The sequence below is a fragment of the Heloderma suspectum genome, chromosome 7 (assembly GCF_057233095.1).
Source record: "Heloderma suspectum isolate Gila_16-S chromosome 7, 16-S_ref, whole genome shotgun sequence".
In the NCBI taxonomy this organism is placed as follows: Eukaryota; Metazoa; Chordata; class Lepidosauria; order Squamata; family Helodermatidae; genus Heloderma; species Heloderma suspectum.
In genome coordinates this window covers 20,735,001-20,753,918 of record NC_139464.1, presented here as the reverse complement: position 1 = coordinate 20,753,918, position 18,918 = coordinate 20,735,001, and the positions used below count along the sequence as shown (strand labels likewise).

At 45.8% G+C, this 18,918-nt stretch overlaps 1 protein-coding gene and 1 long non-coding RNA gene across 7 annotated transcripts in view; one reads left to right on the top strand and one right to left on the bottom strand.

Annotated features, from left to right (window-relative positions):
• The window catches only part of LMO3 (LIM domain only 3), a 119,119-nt gene that overhangs the window by 98,559 nt on the left and 1,642 nt on the right, over positions 1–18,918 (bottom strand). Inside the window, exons 1-2 of one of the 6 annotated variants that reach the window (XM_084811704.1) lie at positions 16,703–16,955; positions 104–317 (exon numbers count right to left, since the gene is read on the bottom strand). In XM_084811704.1, the coding sequence (XP_084667830.1) occupies positions 104–309 (206 nt within the window). In that variant the 5' untranslated portion in view covers positions 310–317; positions 16,703–16,955. Of the gene's footprint in view, positions 1–103; positions 318–10,833; positions 10,854–15,036; positions 15,249–15,857; positions 16,032–16,303; positions 16,589–16,702; positions 16,956–18,918 lie in introns of those variants that run through there. The other 5 variants (XM_084811707.1, XM_084811705.1, XM_084811703.1 and 2 more) reach the window with 5 other exon arrangements.
• LOC146339383 (uncharacterized) overlaps positions 15,813–18,918 on the top strand; it is a 3,193-nt gene continuing 87 nt past the window's right edge. The window contains exons 1-3 of the long non-coding RNA XR_014784561.1: positions 15,813–15,903; positions 15,987–16,326; positions 17,024–18,918. The exon at positions 17,024–18,918 is cut by the window's right edge and continues 87 nt beyond it. This is a non-coding gene — a long non-coding RNA (uncharacterized LOC146339383). The remainder of the gene's footprint in view (positions 15,904–15,986; positions 16,327–17,023) is intronic.

Below are 18,918 nucleotides of genomic sequence, written 5' to 3'. Positions count from 1 at the left end.
ACATACGGCCTGCCTTGTTTGGTTTACACTGCATGAGGGAAGAGTATAGAACAGGGGTAAAGTGTTGTGTATACCGGGTACATAGAAAAAAACCAAGTCCTACCTCAGGTAGTCTCTGCGACACAGGATAAGGTTGGCTTTGGTGTACAAGGTAGAGCCTACCTCCCCCAAACGGCAGTCACAGCAGGCACACTTCAGGCAGTCCTCATGCCAGTATTTGTCCAGGGCCTTTAGGAGATACCTGTCTTTGATCTTACGGTTGCAGCCAGCACAACCTTTCGGTTTGGTGTCTGGCTGGACAGAGAGCATTTGTATACCTGGAATGAGAAGAGGGAGGAAAAAGGAATTCAGTACACAGTCTAGGATGGGCAGAATGGGCTTCTGCCCCCTACCCCAAAGAGGATTTTTGCGGGCTTTATCCAAACTCTCTTCTTTCTTTGAAATTCCCCAGAGGTTTGTCCAGACCAAGTATCTCCAAATTTCATTTTAAATAGTGGCAACTCTTGTCCAAGGCCAGAAGGACATATCTGTCCTCCTGGATCAGACCAAAGGTTCATCTAGACCAGCACTTAGTCCTTCCCACAGTGGCTCAACAGATGCCCCAAGAAGCTCACAACCAGCACATGAAGACAATGGCCATCTCCCAGTGTTGTCTCACATCATTTGCTATATGTTGTCATACTGCTTCTGAACTAGGTTTGGACAAATCCGTCAATTCTGATTTCTCTCACTTTCTCATTTCCCCAGTATTAAATTTGGTTTGGCCCAAAATTTGAGCTCTTAAAAAAAAAGAAAAGAAAAAAAGATTGCATGAAAATCCATATGCATTTCTGTCTGTATTTCTCCTAAGATAAGCAAAATTGCATAGGAAATGCACAACGTGCACATTTTTTTTTTTGCATGCAATTTCCCGTAATGTTCTGTTGTTGAATGTTATTTTTCGTAAATATACATGTTTGCGTGTGCACTTTTTGATTGCAGAACTCCATGGCAAAACTGGGTGAAGTGTGATTTTCCAAGGATAACTGACTTTCGGTACACATATTGGTTCTAAAGTGTGAAATTCAGTAAGTTTGCAATTCAGTAAGTTTGCATTAAAATGTGAACTAATTGAATTTCTCCCCCATCCCCATCCCTATTCAGAATGTGGGAGTTTTCACATATCCATCATGACCAATCCACCCTGACAGACATGAAGTTGTCAAATCCCCCTTTAAAGCCATCTAAACTAGTGCCCATCACTGCATCTTTGGGCAATAAATCTCACATAATTTAATTATGCATTCTATGAAGAAGCACTTTTTTGGGGTCTTTCCTGAATCTACTATACATACATTTTCATTGGGTGACCCTGAGTTCTTGTATTAGAAGAGAAGGAGAAAGACTGCTCTATCCGCTTTCTTCACACCATGCATAATTTTATAAACTTCAGTCACATCCCAACTTGGTCACCTTTTTCTTTAAACTAAAATGGCTCAAACACTTCAGCCTTTCTGAATTACTAACTTTGCCCACTGCATAGTTTCTTCTCCAGCTATGGACTCCCAAAACAGGAGATCCCATGTTGACAAGTGGCTGACAACAGCTTAGCTTGGCTAACAACTACTTTGTGTTTACTTGGCTTCCAGGTTGGCATGTGAGGGAACACCCCCCTGGAAAGAAATGAACAAAAATGAACACTGGTCTTATTGCTTCCCTCAGAATTCCTCAGATGCTTCTCCTGACTTGCCTCACAATTTCACCTAAAGCAAATTTTGATGGCAACTCTAAAAAAATCTCATACTCTTGAGTTTTGTTCCCCCCTCCTTGGATACAAATATATACAAATACTGCAATACCAGAAAGCAAATGCGGTAAGAAAGATCTGTGCCATCTTCAGTACGTACCTGCTCTAAATATTTCTTTTCGGATAGCTTACCGTCTTCACCTGAAACATAATGGCTTGGATCCAAAGGTTCGCTCCTTCCTTTAGAGGAAAGGCTCCTTCCAATCCAACCCAATTGCAATGAGACATGCCACATACAAATGCAGTGCTCTGTTCCTGGCCAGTTAGGAGCAATGCTCAGGAATGATTGCTGTAATTAAGAATGATCACTTTTATTTCATTTAAAACATGCACGCTTGGGAAACATGAGACATTGTATGCAACACGGTAGGATATCCATTCTTTAAATGAATAAGTAATGAGCATGCATGCGTCAACCAGACCCCTAGCATGACCATTTTCCTTGGGCTGGAAATAATGCCTTCAGAGCCAGTTCTCTAAGTGTCTACGAATGGGTCCCTAAAGAGGTTGTGTGCATTGGGAGAAACATGCAAGCTGCCTCAGAACAGGAATAGGGAATGAGAGTAGAGAAAATGACAGAAGAAGAAGACCAAGGCTTGTTCCTCACAGTTGTGTTCCTGTTTTAGCAAGAAGATGGAGGGCACATTGTTTCCAGTTTAAACAGGATAAATGTGGGTGAGGTTGCTTTTTGTTTCAGTTCATTTTCAGTGAGAATATACCAATATCTGCACATTTCTCCATATTTGGGATGGAAAGAATTTGAGTTTGTTTTTTTAATCAAATGTGAGAGAAACAAAAACCAACAATTTATCCATCAGTGCCCAGGGAACTGAATGCTTTGCTCTTAAAAGTCTGGGTTTGAATCCCTATATATTCAACTATGTTAGTACTGAGTTAGGGTTACCACCTTTTTTTTCTGAATGCTCCTCAATTTTAAGTACAAGCAGGTACAACTCCATCCTCTCCATGCTGGGAACAGCAGTACTTATTGAATTTGTCCAGTGTAGATGGATGAGAATTTTATTTGTTCATTTTTGATAAGTATTTACCAAAAGGAGTAAATTTCTTCATATGTGGGACAGAAAGAATTTGAGATTTTTTTTAAAAAGGAGAAGGTGAAACTGATAGATCAATCCATCCCTAAAACAGGAACCTTGATGAAAGACAACTTAACTGAATGTACAGGCCTCACACAGATATATTAAATATTGACTCACTGCAAACCTTGGTTTGAAGAACACACTTCCTAGGAGCCAGCTTTAGGAAAGGGCCTGTATGTCAGTGGGAGAGCACAAGCTTTGCTTGCCGATGGTCCTGCTCCCAGGTTCAGTCCCTAGCATCTAAAAAAATATCTTGTAGCAAGTGATGAGATCTCCCTCAGATGCTGCCTATCAGAGCTGGAAGGAGCAATCGTTGGTATAAAGGCAGCTTTCTGCATTCTGTAGCTTTTCATTTTGTGCACAAAGAAGCAAACCATGGTTCCGTCATAATTCAGAGACTGAAACCCCTGGTTGTAAGCAGGTTTCCCCATAAAAGAAAAGAATTTAAACATATGGCAGAGCTAGTCTGAAATGTTATTGCCAATATTAAAGACTTTAGTTGGGGAGCAAGCAGGTTAGAGGGTTTCATTTGTTACTCAAAAAAGAAAAGAAAAGCAGGGGCTGCATTACATTGCATCACATTTTAATTCTTTACACAACAATGTATCTAATCTGAAATTATACACAATCTAACCTATTAGTATTGTGCCAATGCCCATAGTGCTTTACAAAGTAAGCAAGCTGGCAGTCCCTGCCCCAAGGAGATTACATTCTGAATTTCACATATAGGACCAAAGGGAAGAAACAGGGTTTGGTGTAAGCAAATGTCATTTACATATACTTAGGCTTCCATTTGTCTGGAAATGTGGATGCAACTCTCAGAAGTTCAAAAGGAGATGGAGCCTGGGAAAAAGGAGTCTACTTCTTTTAGTTTAGTCACTCATAATTGTTTTTTTCAGTAACTTTCTTGCGCTCCAAGGGGCAGTTATGAGACATAAAAACTGAAATCTATGGGACTTGCTCCCAGGAAAGCATGCCACTACAGAACATTATGACCACATAATTTATATGAGAAAATATAACTTTGTTTAATTGTAAGAGCAGCGGAGGCTGGTGGCTCCGATGTCAGTAGGGTGGAAAATCCACTCCAGGTTTCAGTCAGAACCCTAAAGGTAATCTCCAAGGTTCTGACTGAAACCTGGAGCGGATTCACTGCCCCATGGACATTTTATTTATTTATTTATTTATTTATTTATTTATTTCTATACCGCCCAATGGCCGAAGCTCTCTAGCCACTAGCCTCCACTCTGTAAAAGCAAAGCCTGCAGCTTGTGCCAGTCTGCACACCCTATTTACTTACAGACAAGTGTGAGAAACTGTATCCAAAAAGAGTTTCTATCCTGATTCAAATGTCTCCATTCCTCAGGAAACAAGCCTTGGAAAAATAGGCTTTGCAAAAGGTCAGATTGGCATCTGTCAGAGCAAAGGAGGGAAAAAACATCCAGTCAAGACTAGGAGCCTTCTACTAAATAAATGCCTTCCTGCCCACTGTTAATTCTGGGGGCAGCCAAATTTTATCTTTTTCAGCTGTTACAGTAAGAAAGTCAGCTGCAGGTGGCTAGAATCCAGCGCCTAAAATATTAAGTGCCTATGAGCAAGAAAGTAGTCTAATAGTGGTATATCATTATATGTAATCATATCGAGATTAGAAGTTGTTCCATCCTGTAGGAGCTGTAACTTGTGACTAGCCTCAAAGGGCCTAAAAACATAAGAAGAGCCATGCTGGATGAGACCCAGGGTCCACCTCATCTAGCATTCTGTTCACACAGTGGCCAACCAGCTGTCCATGGGAAACCCACAAGTGGGACATGAGTGCAATTGCACCCTCTCACTCCTGTTCCCCAGAAACTTGTGTGCATAGCCATGCTGCCTTCAGTAATGGAGGTAACATATAGCTATCAGGCCCTGGATAGCCTTATCCTCCATGAATTTGCCTAATCCCCTTTAAAAGCCTTCCAAATTGGTGGCCATCACTACATCTTGTCGTAGAGAATTCCATAGTTCGAATATGCACTGTGTGAAGAAGCCCTTCCTTTTATCTGTCCTTAATCTCCCACCAATCAGCTTCATGGGATGACCCGAGGTTCTAGGGTTATCAGAAAAGGAGAAAAATGTCTTCCTATCCACCTTCTCCACACCATGCATCATTTTGTACACCTCTTCATGCACTAGTTTTAGATATAGATCTCTACAATTTATTTACACACACACACGACGCACACATACACACAATGGATGAATGCGACACAAGTAAAAAGATATGTGGTTTAGGTCAAGATTAGCTGGACTCTCATGGATGTGCATTCCGTGGCAAATCAACCCAGATTCATTGCCATCTAGGAAGAGCACCTACTGTGCAGTACAATTTGCTGGAGGAAAAAACACTACAGTTTTTCCTGCAGCAAACACATATATGTGGGTGTAATGAACATGTGCCTGCTATAAGGCACCAGCTAGCCCAGACCATCACCTGGCAATAGGGCCAGCTCACTGACAGAGGGAACTGCTGACCTGATCCTTGCTCTTCCAATGTTCCCACCTGGGTAAAAACAGCCCAGGCAGATCAGGTGATCGGGGAAGCCAGAAGTAGCCTTGTTGGCCTTCTGTAATTTAACCCAGATTTATATCTTGCCTTTCTGGCCCTAACAGGATCCCTCAAGTTATCTAACCATCATGATAAAAACATGAATTCAATAAAACAAAGAAAACACTGTAATAGCTGGACTATTCCATTATTAGCAGAAGATACAAAAATCCAGCTTACTTTAGGAATCACCTAGGTCAAACACACAACTGACAAGGGGTGGTTTGGCTTGCCTTCTAAAGGGAGGAAAAGAGGACATTTGCCTGGGTCTTCTGAGGTAAAGGAGCCAGTGCAGTGTAGCAGTCAGAGATCTGGGGAGATCTGGGTTCAAGTCCCAGATCTGGGGAGATCTGGGTTCAAGTCCCAGATCTGGGGAGATATGGGTTCAAGTCCCCACTTGGCCATGAAAATCACTGGGAGACTTTGGGCCAGTCATTGACTCTCAGCCTAATCTACGTCACAGGGTGGTTGTGTGGGAGCAGAAGAACAGGTTCACATACACCGCCTTTATTTATTTATTGCATTTGTATCCCGCCTCTTTTCCTCTTGCAAGGAACCCAAGGTGGCTTACATGATCCCTGGGTTCCTTGGAAAAAAAAGGGAGAATATAAATGTAACCAACAAGCAAACCCACCCAGACACCACCATGAAGAAGGACCTCTCCACGTTCCCACCCAGTGCATCTTAGGAGGTGGAACAGAAAACAGGCCCCCTCCTGAAGCACATCGGAAGGTCCATAAGGAAGGCGGTGGTCCTTTAAATATCAGATCCCAAATAGGGCTTAGCTGCCTCAGGAGCTGAGCAAACTTGTGAGTCAAGCAATTGCTAAAGTAGTTGCTCCACAGGCGGCCACGCCTAGTCTAAAGGTCTGCTGAGCCCTGCCTGAAGCCTTATCTTGCCAAAAGCCCTTCCTGGAGAGCGACCGGGATGCAGTCACCAGCCCTGACATCTGGAGTTTAAACATGCATGTACACACATCCGTGGGAACCCTAGCTTAATCTGGATCCGATGCATGCATTTATTTATGATCGCACTTTATGCTTGAGAGAAACACCAGTGTAACAGTTGCCTGCCGTTTATGTTATACTTCTGTTCTCTGAGTTGTAGCCAATGTTAGTTTAACTTAAATCCCATTCATTTCAATGGGTCTACTCTACATAAGCCTAGATAAGTACTCTAAGCCACTCTGTGAGCCTTCTTTGGCTGTAAGTGCCTCAGAATCATAGAACCACAGGGTTGGAAGGGGCCTACAAGACCATTGAGTCCAACCCCCTGCTCACTGCAGGAAGCCTGATTCCCAGGCAGTCTCCAATCCAAGTACTAACTAGGGTGGACCCTGCTTAGCTTCTGAGATCAGACGATGATCAGCCACATCCAGTCCTTTGCTCATTAATAAATAATAGGACCAACACTGGATACATTGGACTAATATTGGATACAGAGAGCTTCAGCTATTGGGCGGTATAGAAATGTAATAAATAAATAATACACCTCATTGTCCTGCATGAGATCCAATAGGCAGAGCCTACCAGGTGGTGGTGCTGAGAAGGTGGAATACCGTTTCCATGGATATCTGCCCCTGACAGACATCTTCTTGTTTTTAGGCATCTGTTACTTAAAAACAGTAAGAATTACATTAAAATGCATAATATTGCACAATGTAACAAAAGAAGACATTCAAACAGCAGAATTAACAGAATTTAAAAGCTACACATCAAAAGCAAGCTGTAATAAAAGTGCAACTTTTAAATCTCCCAGTTTTGCTGCTTTAATGTCTCCGTTTATTGCTGCATTTAGCCTTGTTTTACAGTATTATGTATTTTTATGTGATTTTTATTGTTTTACAATTTTTGTAAGCCACACTGAGCATTTTTTTTAAAACAGAACGGGGTATAAAATAATTTGTAGATATATACTGATGTGTGAAATGACTCTGAGGTGCACACTCTCTGTTGAAGTTGTTCCTGAACTCCTGTTCAAGTGTTGTTACTCCCTTCTTCCAAAATGGACCCCTTCACACTTGCTAGTTCTACCATCCTGATTAAAGAGTGCATGGTATAATGGTGAATATTCCTCACTCTCCCAACACATGCTTATAAATGAAACAAGGATTCTGATCTGCATTTTGCAGCTCCAGATACAGAAGACGACACTATAGAGCAACCTTCCTCAACCTGGTGCCCTCCATATGTTTTGGACTACAAGTCCCATTCACCCCAGCCAGCATAACCAATGATCAGGGATGATGGGAGCTATAAGTCAAAACATCAAGATGTACCCAGACAGTAGGGCATCATCTTCCATAGGTAAGTTACATTCAACAATATTCGTTCATTCATGCAGGTAGAAAATCCTCTGATATTCTAGGAAACAGATGTGGTTTAACAGTATCAAACCAGCTTAGAGAAAATAGCAAGGTTTTCCCCCCCCTCTTTTCAGAAATATAAAATATAATGTAAGCTTGAAAATGCCACCTTGAAGATGCAACCCCATTTTACAGAAGAGTGACTAAGGTCACCCACAACTACATACTGGCCATGTTTGCACATAACACTAGGGCCAGCCCAAGACATTTTGTTGCCTGAAGCAAAGAACAAGATGGCACCCCCCTCCATTCCACATACAGAAGCTGAATGGATCAGCAGTTGAATTTTACTTTAACACAGGCAATGGGATTGCATCCTCCACCACACCTGAAGGAAGCAGGCTAGCTTAGGGGGGTACAGGACAAGCTGTGGGGCACACACAGCAATATCCTCCAAGAGATAGGAATGTTCCAGGGGTTTCAGGAAGAATAGCTTGAGGGGGGAGGGGCTGCCCCTGTTGCCCCTCAGAATCTGCTGCCTGAGGGGATTGCCTCACTCTGCCTAATGGTAGGGCTGGCTTTGCATAATGCTAAGCCGTGGTTTCTGGTTTGCTGCTTTAACCATGACAAGCAAACAAACTGCAGTTTGTTTCCCCTATTTCTGGTTTATTTCTGCCCATTTTGCCAGAGCAGAGCAATTTTTGTTTTCAGGCTGCTTGTGCTGGGCCTTCATTTCAAGACAGACAGCAGCACAAACAAGCCAGAAGTAAGCCACGGTTCTAGGTTCAGACATCACAACAAGCCATGATTTAAACAAGCCAGACTTCGCTAGCCAACAACCAACCATGGCTTCTATTTGTCATTCATAGGTGCATGACAAAACATGGTTTGCTTGCAGGGATGGGTCTGGATATAACGCCGAGCCAGATTCCAACCAGCCATACCATGGATTAGCGTTATGTGTGAACTGAGCCAGAATGAAGCAAAGATGTGGGCCCCAACCCTATGCTCGTCTCATAACACTGGAGGTGTCTGGAGGTGTGCATGCAAGGAAAACCAGTGTGTGGGTGCGTAACTCTTCCAGCACGGCCAATTTACCTCTACACATACAACCTCCCACACCATTTTTAAAACTGATTCTTCTCTTGGCAAGGCTTGGAGACTTGAAGCAGCTCACCTACAACTTAAGACAGGATGAGGGACAACTGCAGGAGAGTTTCGCACACACCACACAGACACTAGCTCCACTGTTCACATTAACTAGCTGGCCAGTACTCCAAGCAATGCTTTTAACAACGGAAAAGAAGTCACCAAGAATTTGATCGCCAGGAGCAACCGCCGTTTCTTGTGTCCTGGCCCAGTAGCTGAAGAAAGGGTGGGGGAGGTTGTGAACTGCACACACTCTTTGACAACGCACTGTACACCATGGGTGCTTAACCTATGGTATGGGTGACAGTGGCAGCACATGTCTGTGGCATGTCTCATCAGGAGCTGGAGGGTTCCTAGCACGGATCCAGTCCTGCATGTCTTTCTGCCTCACTATTGCTTCAGCCAGCAATAGGATCCAGCCGGCTAGGATCCGAGAGGCCAAATTACACCAAGGTATGAGAACAGGGGAGCATATAAATTGTGATGCACACTAGAGTAGCACTCTCTTGTATTGTGGCCTTGATTTGAATTTTGGACTTGATTTTTGGTACTCTTGCCAAAGAGCTTGGCCACTAATGGCAGGCCATTCATTAATCCTTGACAGAAAGAGGCTCCCTTCACTTATGCACAGATGCCATTTCTCTATTGCCTACTCCAGGGGTGGGCAACATGCAGGCTGTGGGCTGCACGCACCCCCCGCCAAATTTGCTGCAGCAGAGGCAAAACCATTGGTGGCACTGCCATGGCACCTAAAATCACCAAATGTAGCTTTAAAACAAGGTGCTCTGAAGCACCAGTTGCTTTCTGTTGCTGAGATGCAGCGATGCATGGCAGTGGTGTGAACTGGCTCCCAGAAATTGGCTCCCAGAATCCCCACCCCTGGTTTACGCAGGGTGCGTGCAAGCGTGGAGGGCGCATTGCTGGGCTAATCAGGCAGGTCTTTCCCAGCTATCTATAACCCTGCTGGAATGGAGGCGTGCAAACTAAAAGGGAAAGCCCCAAATAGGGATGGACGGACTTCCCCACATTTGGCGGGTGCTCGCCAAGTTGCCACTGCCATCCCCCCTTGCCAGGCCCCGTGAATCCTGGGCGACCCAGGAGCGTCCCACCGCCACCCACTCCTCGATGCAAGTCGCCATTTTAATGCAAGCTCTGTAATTTCCATATTTTTAATGTTGCGTGAAATGGTGGCCATGCAGGGCAATCTCTGCAACATTAGAGGAGTACAGGGGCCCTGCGGCTTGGCAAGTGACCTCTAGGGAGCCCAGTGTGGGGTGGGAGAGTCCATCAAGCTCCACTCTGCTCTCAAGTGCTCATGATACCCTAGCCCCAAATAATCAGGTCTACCCACATGGTTGTGATCTCCCTCTCCCCCTCCCCCTCCCTCTCACACACACACATACACCAGAGACAGCAAGGAACTCTTGGCAAAACTTGAGGCACTACCACTATGGCAAAATCTTCGGCTGATGCCTCCCCCACCCCATTTTCCAGTGCTCTGTTGAGTGGCAGATAGCTTGGACGTGCTCGGGAGCATTGTGGGAAATGTAAATGGCAACTCCAAGCCAAACATCTCTTCATGGGAACACTGTTCCTGCCTGCCACAAGGTAAGCTCAGCAGGCCTCACGGGGGGGGGGGGGACACCGACGTACAGGGTGGTCCACCAGAGGGCATTATGCTGAACATGAGTGGGTAGGTGGGTGGGTAGGTGGGTGGGTAGTCTCCGCATGACTTGGAGAGAAGGGGGTTCAGACCTCAGAATAATTTGAAGCTTATTTAAAGCCAAGTCTGCAACAGAACATGCACTCCTCATTCACACGAAGAGCTGCTAGAAACAGAAGCACTTAAGTCAGTGTTTCTGTACAGCTTGCGACACCTGCTGACGAAGAATCAAACTAATAGACTCACCAAGTCGTGTGTCCTCATGCTTCTGCAACACAGCCTAGCCCCCTCCTCCTTCATCCTCCTGTATTAGAACGATGCAGAATACCTGAACAGTTCTGTGTGTGGGCGTGGGGGTGGGGTAAGGAAGAGCCACATCAAAGCTTTGCCAAAACTGAATAAAGATGTTTAAAAAATGCTGCAGACTTGAAGCGAACCTTTTCAAGAAGCAAACACATGAAGCAGGACCTACTGGTCTTCAATCATGCACTTCGAGCAGGTGTTCCAAGGGAATTTGGAGAACACCCTGCAGAGTGGGCCGATGAATAGTCAAGCTTAGGTATTGAGATCCAGGTTGCAGATCATGGATGATATAAAAGGGACAACATGTAGAACTGTCTTTTTCCTATGGCATTCTGTATGCTGTTTTCTACTGAAGGTGGTGATTTAAAAAGTGATAAAGAGGTTTGCTGTTCCCTTACAAGATGTGGGAAACACCTCATTAACACTAACCTATGGTATGTATTTTCTTTAGAAAACTAACAGCATTGGTAGACTTGTCATGCCATCCCGTACACATCAGCTCCAGCAGAAACATATTTTTAGTATTTTCTCAGTTGGATTCAGGCAGCATCTAGCACCACCAAGGGCTACAGGATTCTGCTTGCTCTCAGAAACCAAGTTGGAGGGGTACCATTTTGTTGAGAAACACAATGGAGATGTAAGGATCAAGTCAGAATCCCTCCCCCACCATGAACAACAAAAAGCTATCCCACATGCAGCCTAAAATGTCAAGCGAAGGGGATACTTGGGGAGAAGTAATGCTTGTTGTAAGTTAAGGTCCAACTGGTACCCACCACAACCATTATCCCACAATAGAATTGCATTGTAGAAGTTGCCACAGATCAGTGTATCTAACGCTGTTGATGCTTATTACTAACACTGCAAGGATACCAAACATCAGAAATGCTTTAACATTTAGTTAGTGCATCTGTTACTCAAAGAACTTTGCATATTATCTCATTCCACCTTACAACAACCCTGAAAGGTATGCCAGAATTATCCCCGTAATGGAGAAGGGGCTGGACCAGAGAGAGAGAGAGAGAGAGAGAGAGAGAGAAGCTTGTTTAAGGCCACAAAGAAAGTTCACAACTGCGGTTTGAAGCTACAGACTTCTGACTCACATGTTTAACCACTAAGCTATACCAGTCCACATGCTGTCTTGCTGTAGCATGTGCATACAGCTCAGCAATTCCGACAACTCCTCCTCCCAAATAGGTGAAGCCAACGCAAAAAAAGAAAACACCAACAAAGCTATCTCAATTAGCGAGTGGAATGCTCTGAGGCAAAGCTAGGTTCTTCTGAAGCACTGGCCATCTTTTTATTATTATAAGCAAACCTGTAGTTTTTACCTTAATATAGTCACAGCTCAATAGCTTGCCAAGTTTTTTCATGAGAAATAGGCCACCTTTAAACTCGCTTGACTTAAGGTGGGCACTTTGTAGATTAATACAATTTTGTGTCCTGTCACTACTTTCCCTGTATGCTACACTCTTAATTTTAGATTCACAGTGCCGGAAGCCTGAAACTCATGCAGATCTTTCAGGGCCCAAGAGATACTGCACCGAACAGGGCTTAGGATGTCGTGTTAAACAGTCACTGCCAAGGGATCATCATATGATGCTACACTGATGTTGCAACCAGATAGGTTGGCATGCAGGTTTAAGTTCACTTTAAAATTCCCACAACCAAGCATCATTCAAACCCATTGTTTTCAATGGTTGCCTTAAGCACACACTCAAGATGACAGTAGAACTGAAATGTTCTTCGTTTGTTGGATCATGCCCATGGTTTTCATACCACAGATGAGAACTCCAGAGAGTTAAGACTGGAGACAAACACTTGGGTCTCAAAAATTATCATCAGAACATTCAATACAGCTGTCTCTCCACATATATAGATCCTTCTACCTTCCCTTACCCCAAATTTGGAAGAAACATGATCTGGGCAACTGGGTAGTCTGGCAGTATCAATAAGGATAAGGTTCACACAGAGCTCTTCTACACTAACTACACCCTTAGAAGTTCATGTCTGTTATTTTTAAGCAGTTGGTCATTACAAGGCAAATGGCTGCAATGAATTGGGGTGGACCATTAAGTCTCATTGTAACCAGAAGGCCTGACTTTAGGATACCCATGCATAGGACTGGGCAGATAGGTTTGCTCTTGAGGCAAAACTCCACAGCTCCTGCCAAGTGCTTAAATATGCAGCTTATTCAGAAGCAAGCCCAAATGAATTCAATGGGACCTACTCCCTAAAGTGTGTAAGATAAGATTGCAGCCGTAAGGGTTTAAGACCACTTCTGAAGCTAAGATGCTCCAACTTAAATATATTATGCACAGGCAACAGCAATGTCAAATTGCTGAGGTTAAGGGGAGCACTAGTTAAATGCTAGAAGCTGCTAGAGCTCCCTCCATATGCACAATTACTCAGGGAGGGAGGAGGGGGGAGGCCTATTTTGAAGAAAGTCATTTTGATAAACAGACATGTTCTTAAAATTCCTCCCAGCACCTCAGGAGTCATTCAGATTGGCGTGCAAATTGTTTGTGGAAATTTTCCTGTTGCCTCAGAGGCTCCTGCTACTTTTTGAGTTGTTTGACAGTTTAAGGGAAATCATAATTAAAAAGAGACACACAAATAATAGCCTGTGCAGCCTAGCAAGCAAGAGTAACTGGGGCCATTTCATTTTAAAAACTCTGGTGAGCTTTTAATTGCCTGGATTGCATTGTGAACCACCCCAATGCTTGATTGCCTCCATTATGTTCTCTTGTTCTGTGCCATTCATACACACACACACATACACACACACGCGGATCCTGTAGTTAACACAACAAAGTAACTGCAACTGCGTAACACCCGGGAGTTTCACCAACGCCACTTTTTATCATTCAGAATATAGGACTTTGGTCTACTTTGCACTAATTGCTCCCTCCTTCAAACAATGACATTTTTAGAAAATATATACTGAAAAGCCTTCTTTCCTCCACAGCACCACCTTCCTTCAACATATGCCAGAAACTTTAAAGAAAAAAGAGGGAACACTAAGTGTGTGAGTGTGTGTGTGTGTGTGTGGGGGGGGTGTTGAAGGGGGGGGCAGAAAGGTGGGGGTGGGTGTTGAAGGGAGGGGACAGAGAGCCAAGGGGAAGGCCCCACAGCTGGAAGCACCAATTCAGAAAAAAAGAATTTGGTAACTGCCAAGATGACAAAGGGTTTATTCTGCTTCTCTACACCAGACCCCCTTGACACCACCTCAGTTTCTGAAAGCCCGTTTGGTTTGGGGCCTAAAAGCTTGTTTCTCTATTCACTGGTCCACATCTTCCTTGTACCCTACAGTTCTCTAAGAGGTAACAAGTGCAAACATCTCTCATTCTCATATGTATTTATTACACATACTTATCTCCCTCCCACACCGAGATGTCAACAGTGAATATTTTCTTTAAAGTCTGTGACCCATATGCTCTGTAAAAACACACCATTCCCCCCTCCCGTACTTGGTCTCCCTCCTTGCCCCCCCTCCCCAAATTGAACACAGTGCTGGTGGAAGCCAATTTTATTCTCTTCCCCCCTCCTTTCTTCCAATGCAGCTGTAAGACTCAGAGAGATACTGACATTTTTCCACTCTTATCAGTTTAATTACAGTTACCATGGCAGCAAAGTGCTAGTGGTTGGCAAAGGCCAACAAGAGATTTGCAAGAGTGAGCTCAATTTTGATGCAGTTCACATGCAAAAAAAGAAAAAAAAATTAAAAGAAAAGCCACGGCAGAGGAAACACTCCTAACAACAAAGAATCCCCCCTTTGTGTAGTTAGCACATGCCAGGCGCCACTAATTTCTCTGCCCACCGCCCCTTCCAAAGCCACACACGGATGACATCATGTGGGTTTGCTTTGTTTTTGTTGGGGTGTTGGTGTTTTGTTTTGCTTTTACAGGAAAGGGAGGGGGGAAAGCTTTTTTGTTGTTGTTCTAACACCTAGTGAAAATAATTGGCTTCACAAGAATTTTAAAAGCATGAGCCTTCTCAGAAGCTCTGATCTAAGCAAGCAAGCGAGCACGTCTTTTCAGATCACGAAAATATCCAGACTGAAATACAGAGATGGTGAAAGCCCGAAATGCGGGGAGAGCGGGTGAGAATTATATACAAAACCAAACGACGACACGATGGCAACCTTACCAAAACTTTTCTCCTTTTTCTGCATGAGTTGCTTTAAGGACTCCCGGATAGCTCCTTCTCATTGAGCCGAGCAAGAAGTGGCACTCGGTTTCCCCCCACCAGTTTGGGTTAAGTGGAAGAGGTTGTGTGTGCTGAAAGCGGAGAACCCCGAGAGAGAGAGAGAGCGCGAGCGAGAGCGAGCAGGACGGTTTCGCAGAGGACTTTGGAAAGGGGTGGGAGGTTGGGGGCTGCTGCAAAAGCAGCGCGCGCGCGCGCGCACGGGGGGGGGCAGTTGCAAGCGTGCAACATTCTGGATCTGCGAGGAAGGCGAAAGACAAAAGCCGCCCGCTCCCCGCACTGTGGTTCGATATCAGCCTCAGCGGTCTCTTTTTTAAGCTCCGTTGTAACAAATGGATTTGATTAAACCGTCACATGCGGCGTTAGCGCGAGCACATCACGGGCTATATGGAGGTTTGCCGGCGGCGTGGGGGGGGGGGGGGAGAGAGAGAGAGAGAGATGAGAGATCTATATCATAAAGCATTAAAAAGAGAGAGAGGTCTCTCTCAAAATTGCAAACCGGATGGGTTTTCTCCCCCCCAACCACCACCCCTTTTCATTTTGTACAAACGCTGCACCGATCCGAGGTCGTCCTTATACCAATGTGTGAGCTGGCGCGTGTGTGTTTTAAATGCAGGGGATTAAGGGTTAACGCACAAACACACACTACAAATATAAGTAAAACGGGACGGGAGGGGGAGAGAAAGGATCTGATTCTTAGGAGGAGGAGAATGAAGGTTGGGGGGGGGGGAGAGAGGCAGAGAAGAAATGAAGTCCGTTCTCACCATCGCGGCTGACGCGCGCACGCCGTTTGGTAACAACGACAGCCAGGTTGGCGACGCAGTTAAGAGAAAGGGCGAGCGGGCGTCTGCTCCCGTTTCATTGTTTAACTTTGCCTGCTTCTTCCCCTCCAGCCCTCCAATCGCGCGGCTCTTTCTCCTGTAGCCCGATGCCGAGCCGTCTTATTCTTGCGCCTGCCCGCCCCCCCCCCCCATATCATCATCATCAAAATAGTGAAAGCTCACATGGATTTAAACACCCCCCCCACCGCCGAAGAACAGCTCCAAGGTGTGGAGCCCAAAGTTGCAGCGCGGAGAGAGAGAAACGAGAGAGAGAGAGGGAGAGAGAGAGAGGTGTGATCCAGAGTTTATGACCCTCATTATGTGGGAGAGAAAGAGAAATCTCTCGGACCCGCAGCCGAGCTTGCGTGGACTCCGTTGCCTGAACGTACCTCCTCGATTCAAGCAGTGCAAGGTGAGTTCAAGAAACCCCGGCTCTGGTTTTGGAGCTTCTCTCCTTGGGGAAGGTCAGAAAGCCGCCTTGTTTGCGGGGAGAGGGACCGGGAAAGGAGGCAAGGAAAAGAGAGCGGCGGGCGGATGGAGGCAGAAATTGGGGAGAAGGTGGGAGAGAGCAGCTCGCTTGGAGTTGGTGGCGGTGTTTTTAAATGAGGTCCTCGCGTCTCCGCCGAGTCAGGATTTTGCATGCCCGGACCAGGGCTACAGGTGTCCTTCTAGATCTAGAGATTTAAGTCAAGATGGATCTTGGCAGTCCAGGACTGATCCCGCGCATTCTCTCCCCCCCCCGCCACGACCCCCCCCCCCGGTCGAGTCTCTGGCTGGAGACAACTTACCTAAAGCAGCAGCGTGCTTTGAGCCGAGCTGGAGGAAGTCAGAGGCTGTATCAACTGCAGAACGCAATCCCTTAAGCAGCCAGACATAATACAGCAAAGGGGAAAAGGTCACCCTTGTTACACGGGAGACAGCGAGGAGCCGGCTGCGTGGCTCGCAAAAGCAGAAGAAAACCTGCGGCTCGTGGCCGGGTTCAGGCTATTTACCGCTACTCGCTCTCTCTCACCCCCTCCTATCTTTCTCACCCCCCCTCCCGCCTCCTTTCTCTCCTCCCTCCTCCCTCTCCCCCCCCCCCCCGTTCCTTCCCCTCTCTCGATCTACAGCTCTACAACCCCCGGCTCGGAAAAGTGCAAAGCAGCCGGGAGACAGATTGGGCTCTGTCGCTAATTTCCCAGGGTGAAAATTTACAAGCCTGAGAGTTGGAGTCAGCAAAAGGCAGATGCTGGCGGCGGCGGCGGCGGGCGACCCACTGACTCTCGCACAAAGTGACCTCTGCGGAAAGCAAAGGCTCCTGCCCTAGGCGCGCTTTACCCGGGAGTAAGCCCCCACTGAATGCCGCGGGCTTTGCTTTTGAGTAAGCCTGCGTAGGATCGCCTGCAGCGAGAGCCCTCCCCTGTGAGCCTTCCGCCCTACATTAGAGGAGCAAAGGAACAAACATCCCGGCTCGCCCCCGTTTTAACACCGGCTCTGCCCGGCGTGCGATCCCGTCCGCTGCACGATGGCGCGGAAGCCCCATTGAGTTCAATGGGACTTACTCTCGATAAAGTGCGGCGATAGGATTGTAGCGGGGGGGGGGGCAGGCGGGGAGAAAAGAGCAGCTCAGGCAATAAACTGGCACTTTTAGGGACGCCGGTGATAGGAAAGTCTTCCTTAACATGACAAACTTTTCGGCGCTCATCCGCAAATTGCCAGTCACAAAATTTTAGGGAAGTGGTGGGGTGGGCCACAGTCTTTTTGACACAATGGACGTTTCCTCCGCATTTTAAACTTCTACGAGCCGTAGATCCCAGAACACGTGGCTTGATGTTTTGAATTGGACTACTTTCCTTTTACTATTCGTGTGTGTGTGTGTGTGTGTGTGTGAGAAGGTGTGACACCAATGCGTTCTACCGTCCCCCTCCACGAAGACATGGCTCCATCTAACCAACAGGGTCGAGAAGAAAGCCAACACACTTACTTGGGAGTAAGTACCAGTGAGCTCAGGGAGACATACTACCGAGTAAACATGCGCCGGATGGCGCTTGTCCGAAGATTGCTGTCCTAAGCAAAGGCGCCTTCCAAACCTGCTGAAGTCAATGAAGGCTGTTGAACTATACGTTTGCTAAATTAAACTATCTGATTATTTCTCTCCCCCCGCCCCCGCTCCAAATTAGGACATAAAAGTATTTGCCAGTCCTGCTACCGTGACTTAATATCTAGCCTCTTTCAACGTTGAGCCTAGTTATTGTGTAAATAAACACCACCCTTTTATAACCCCAGGCATCCTCCGTTTAAGAGTCAATCCACAGCTGGGAGCGAAAGAGAGGGGAGAAAAAACCGATTAAGAATTTGTGAATGCAGTTTGCAGACTTCAAAGTGATCCTCTGTTGTCTGCCATTAGGAGCTTCACACTAAGATTGCCACAAAGCTCTCTCTTTTTAAAAGATGCCAGCTTAGAATCCATCCCCCCCACCCATGAATGACACCCATTATTAAAGAGGGTGCTTTCAAGACCCCCCAAGAAAAGATTTTAAAGCCTTGGAGAGATTTGACATCCTTTCCTCTCCCCCCTCCCGATAATCCAGCAATATCATAATAATCACAATAACTCAAGCCACAAAAGAAGTGCTATGTTTTTCTTTTAGAGGTATGCATTTAACTTCTGGAGTCTCTCCCCCACCCCAATTTATTTTATTTAGCAAAACAGCAGTCATGCTCAAGCACTATAAAACCAAGGACTCAGAAGTGCAGTTTGAGTCAGGACAAGAGTTCGCGTGTACACCTACACACTCTAACACGCTTCCTGTTGATTCGATTTCCACAACAGAAGAGGCAGGAGGAACACAGTCTTAACAGCCGGTTCCCTTTCAACTAAAAGGCGAGCTAAATGTCCAGCCTGAACTCTCAAGTCGCCTCTGTTTACACGCTGCATCTGCAAACACCACTTTCCCCCTCTAAAGCCGACCCAACTCTGTGTGTGTGTGTGGGGGGGGGGGGAAGGTTGCCTCTCTTGAAACCA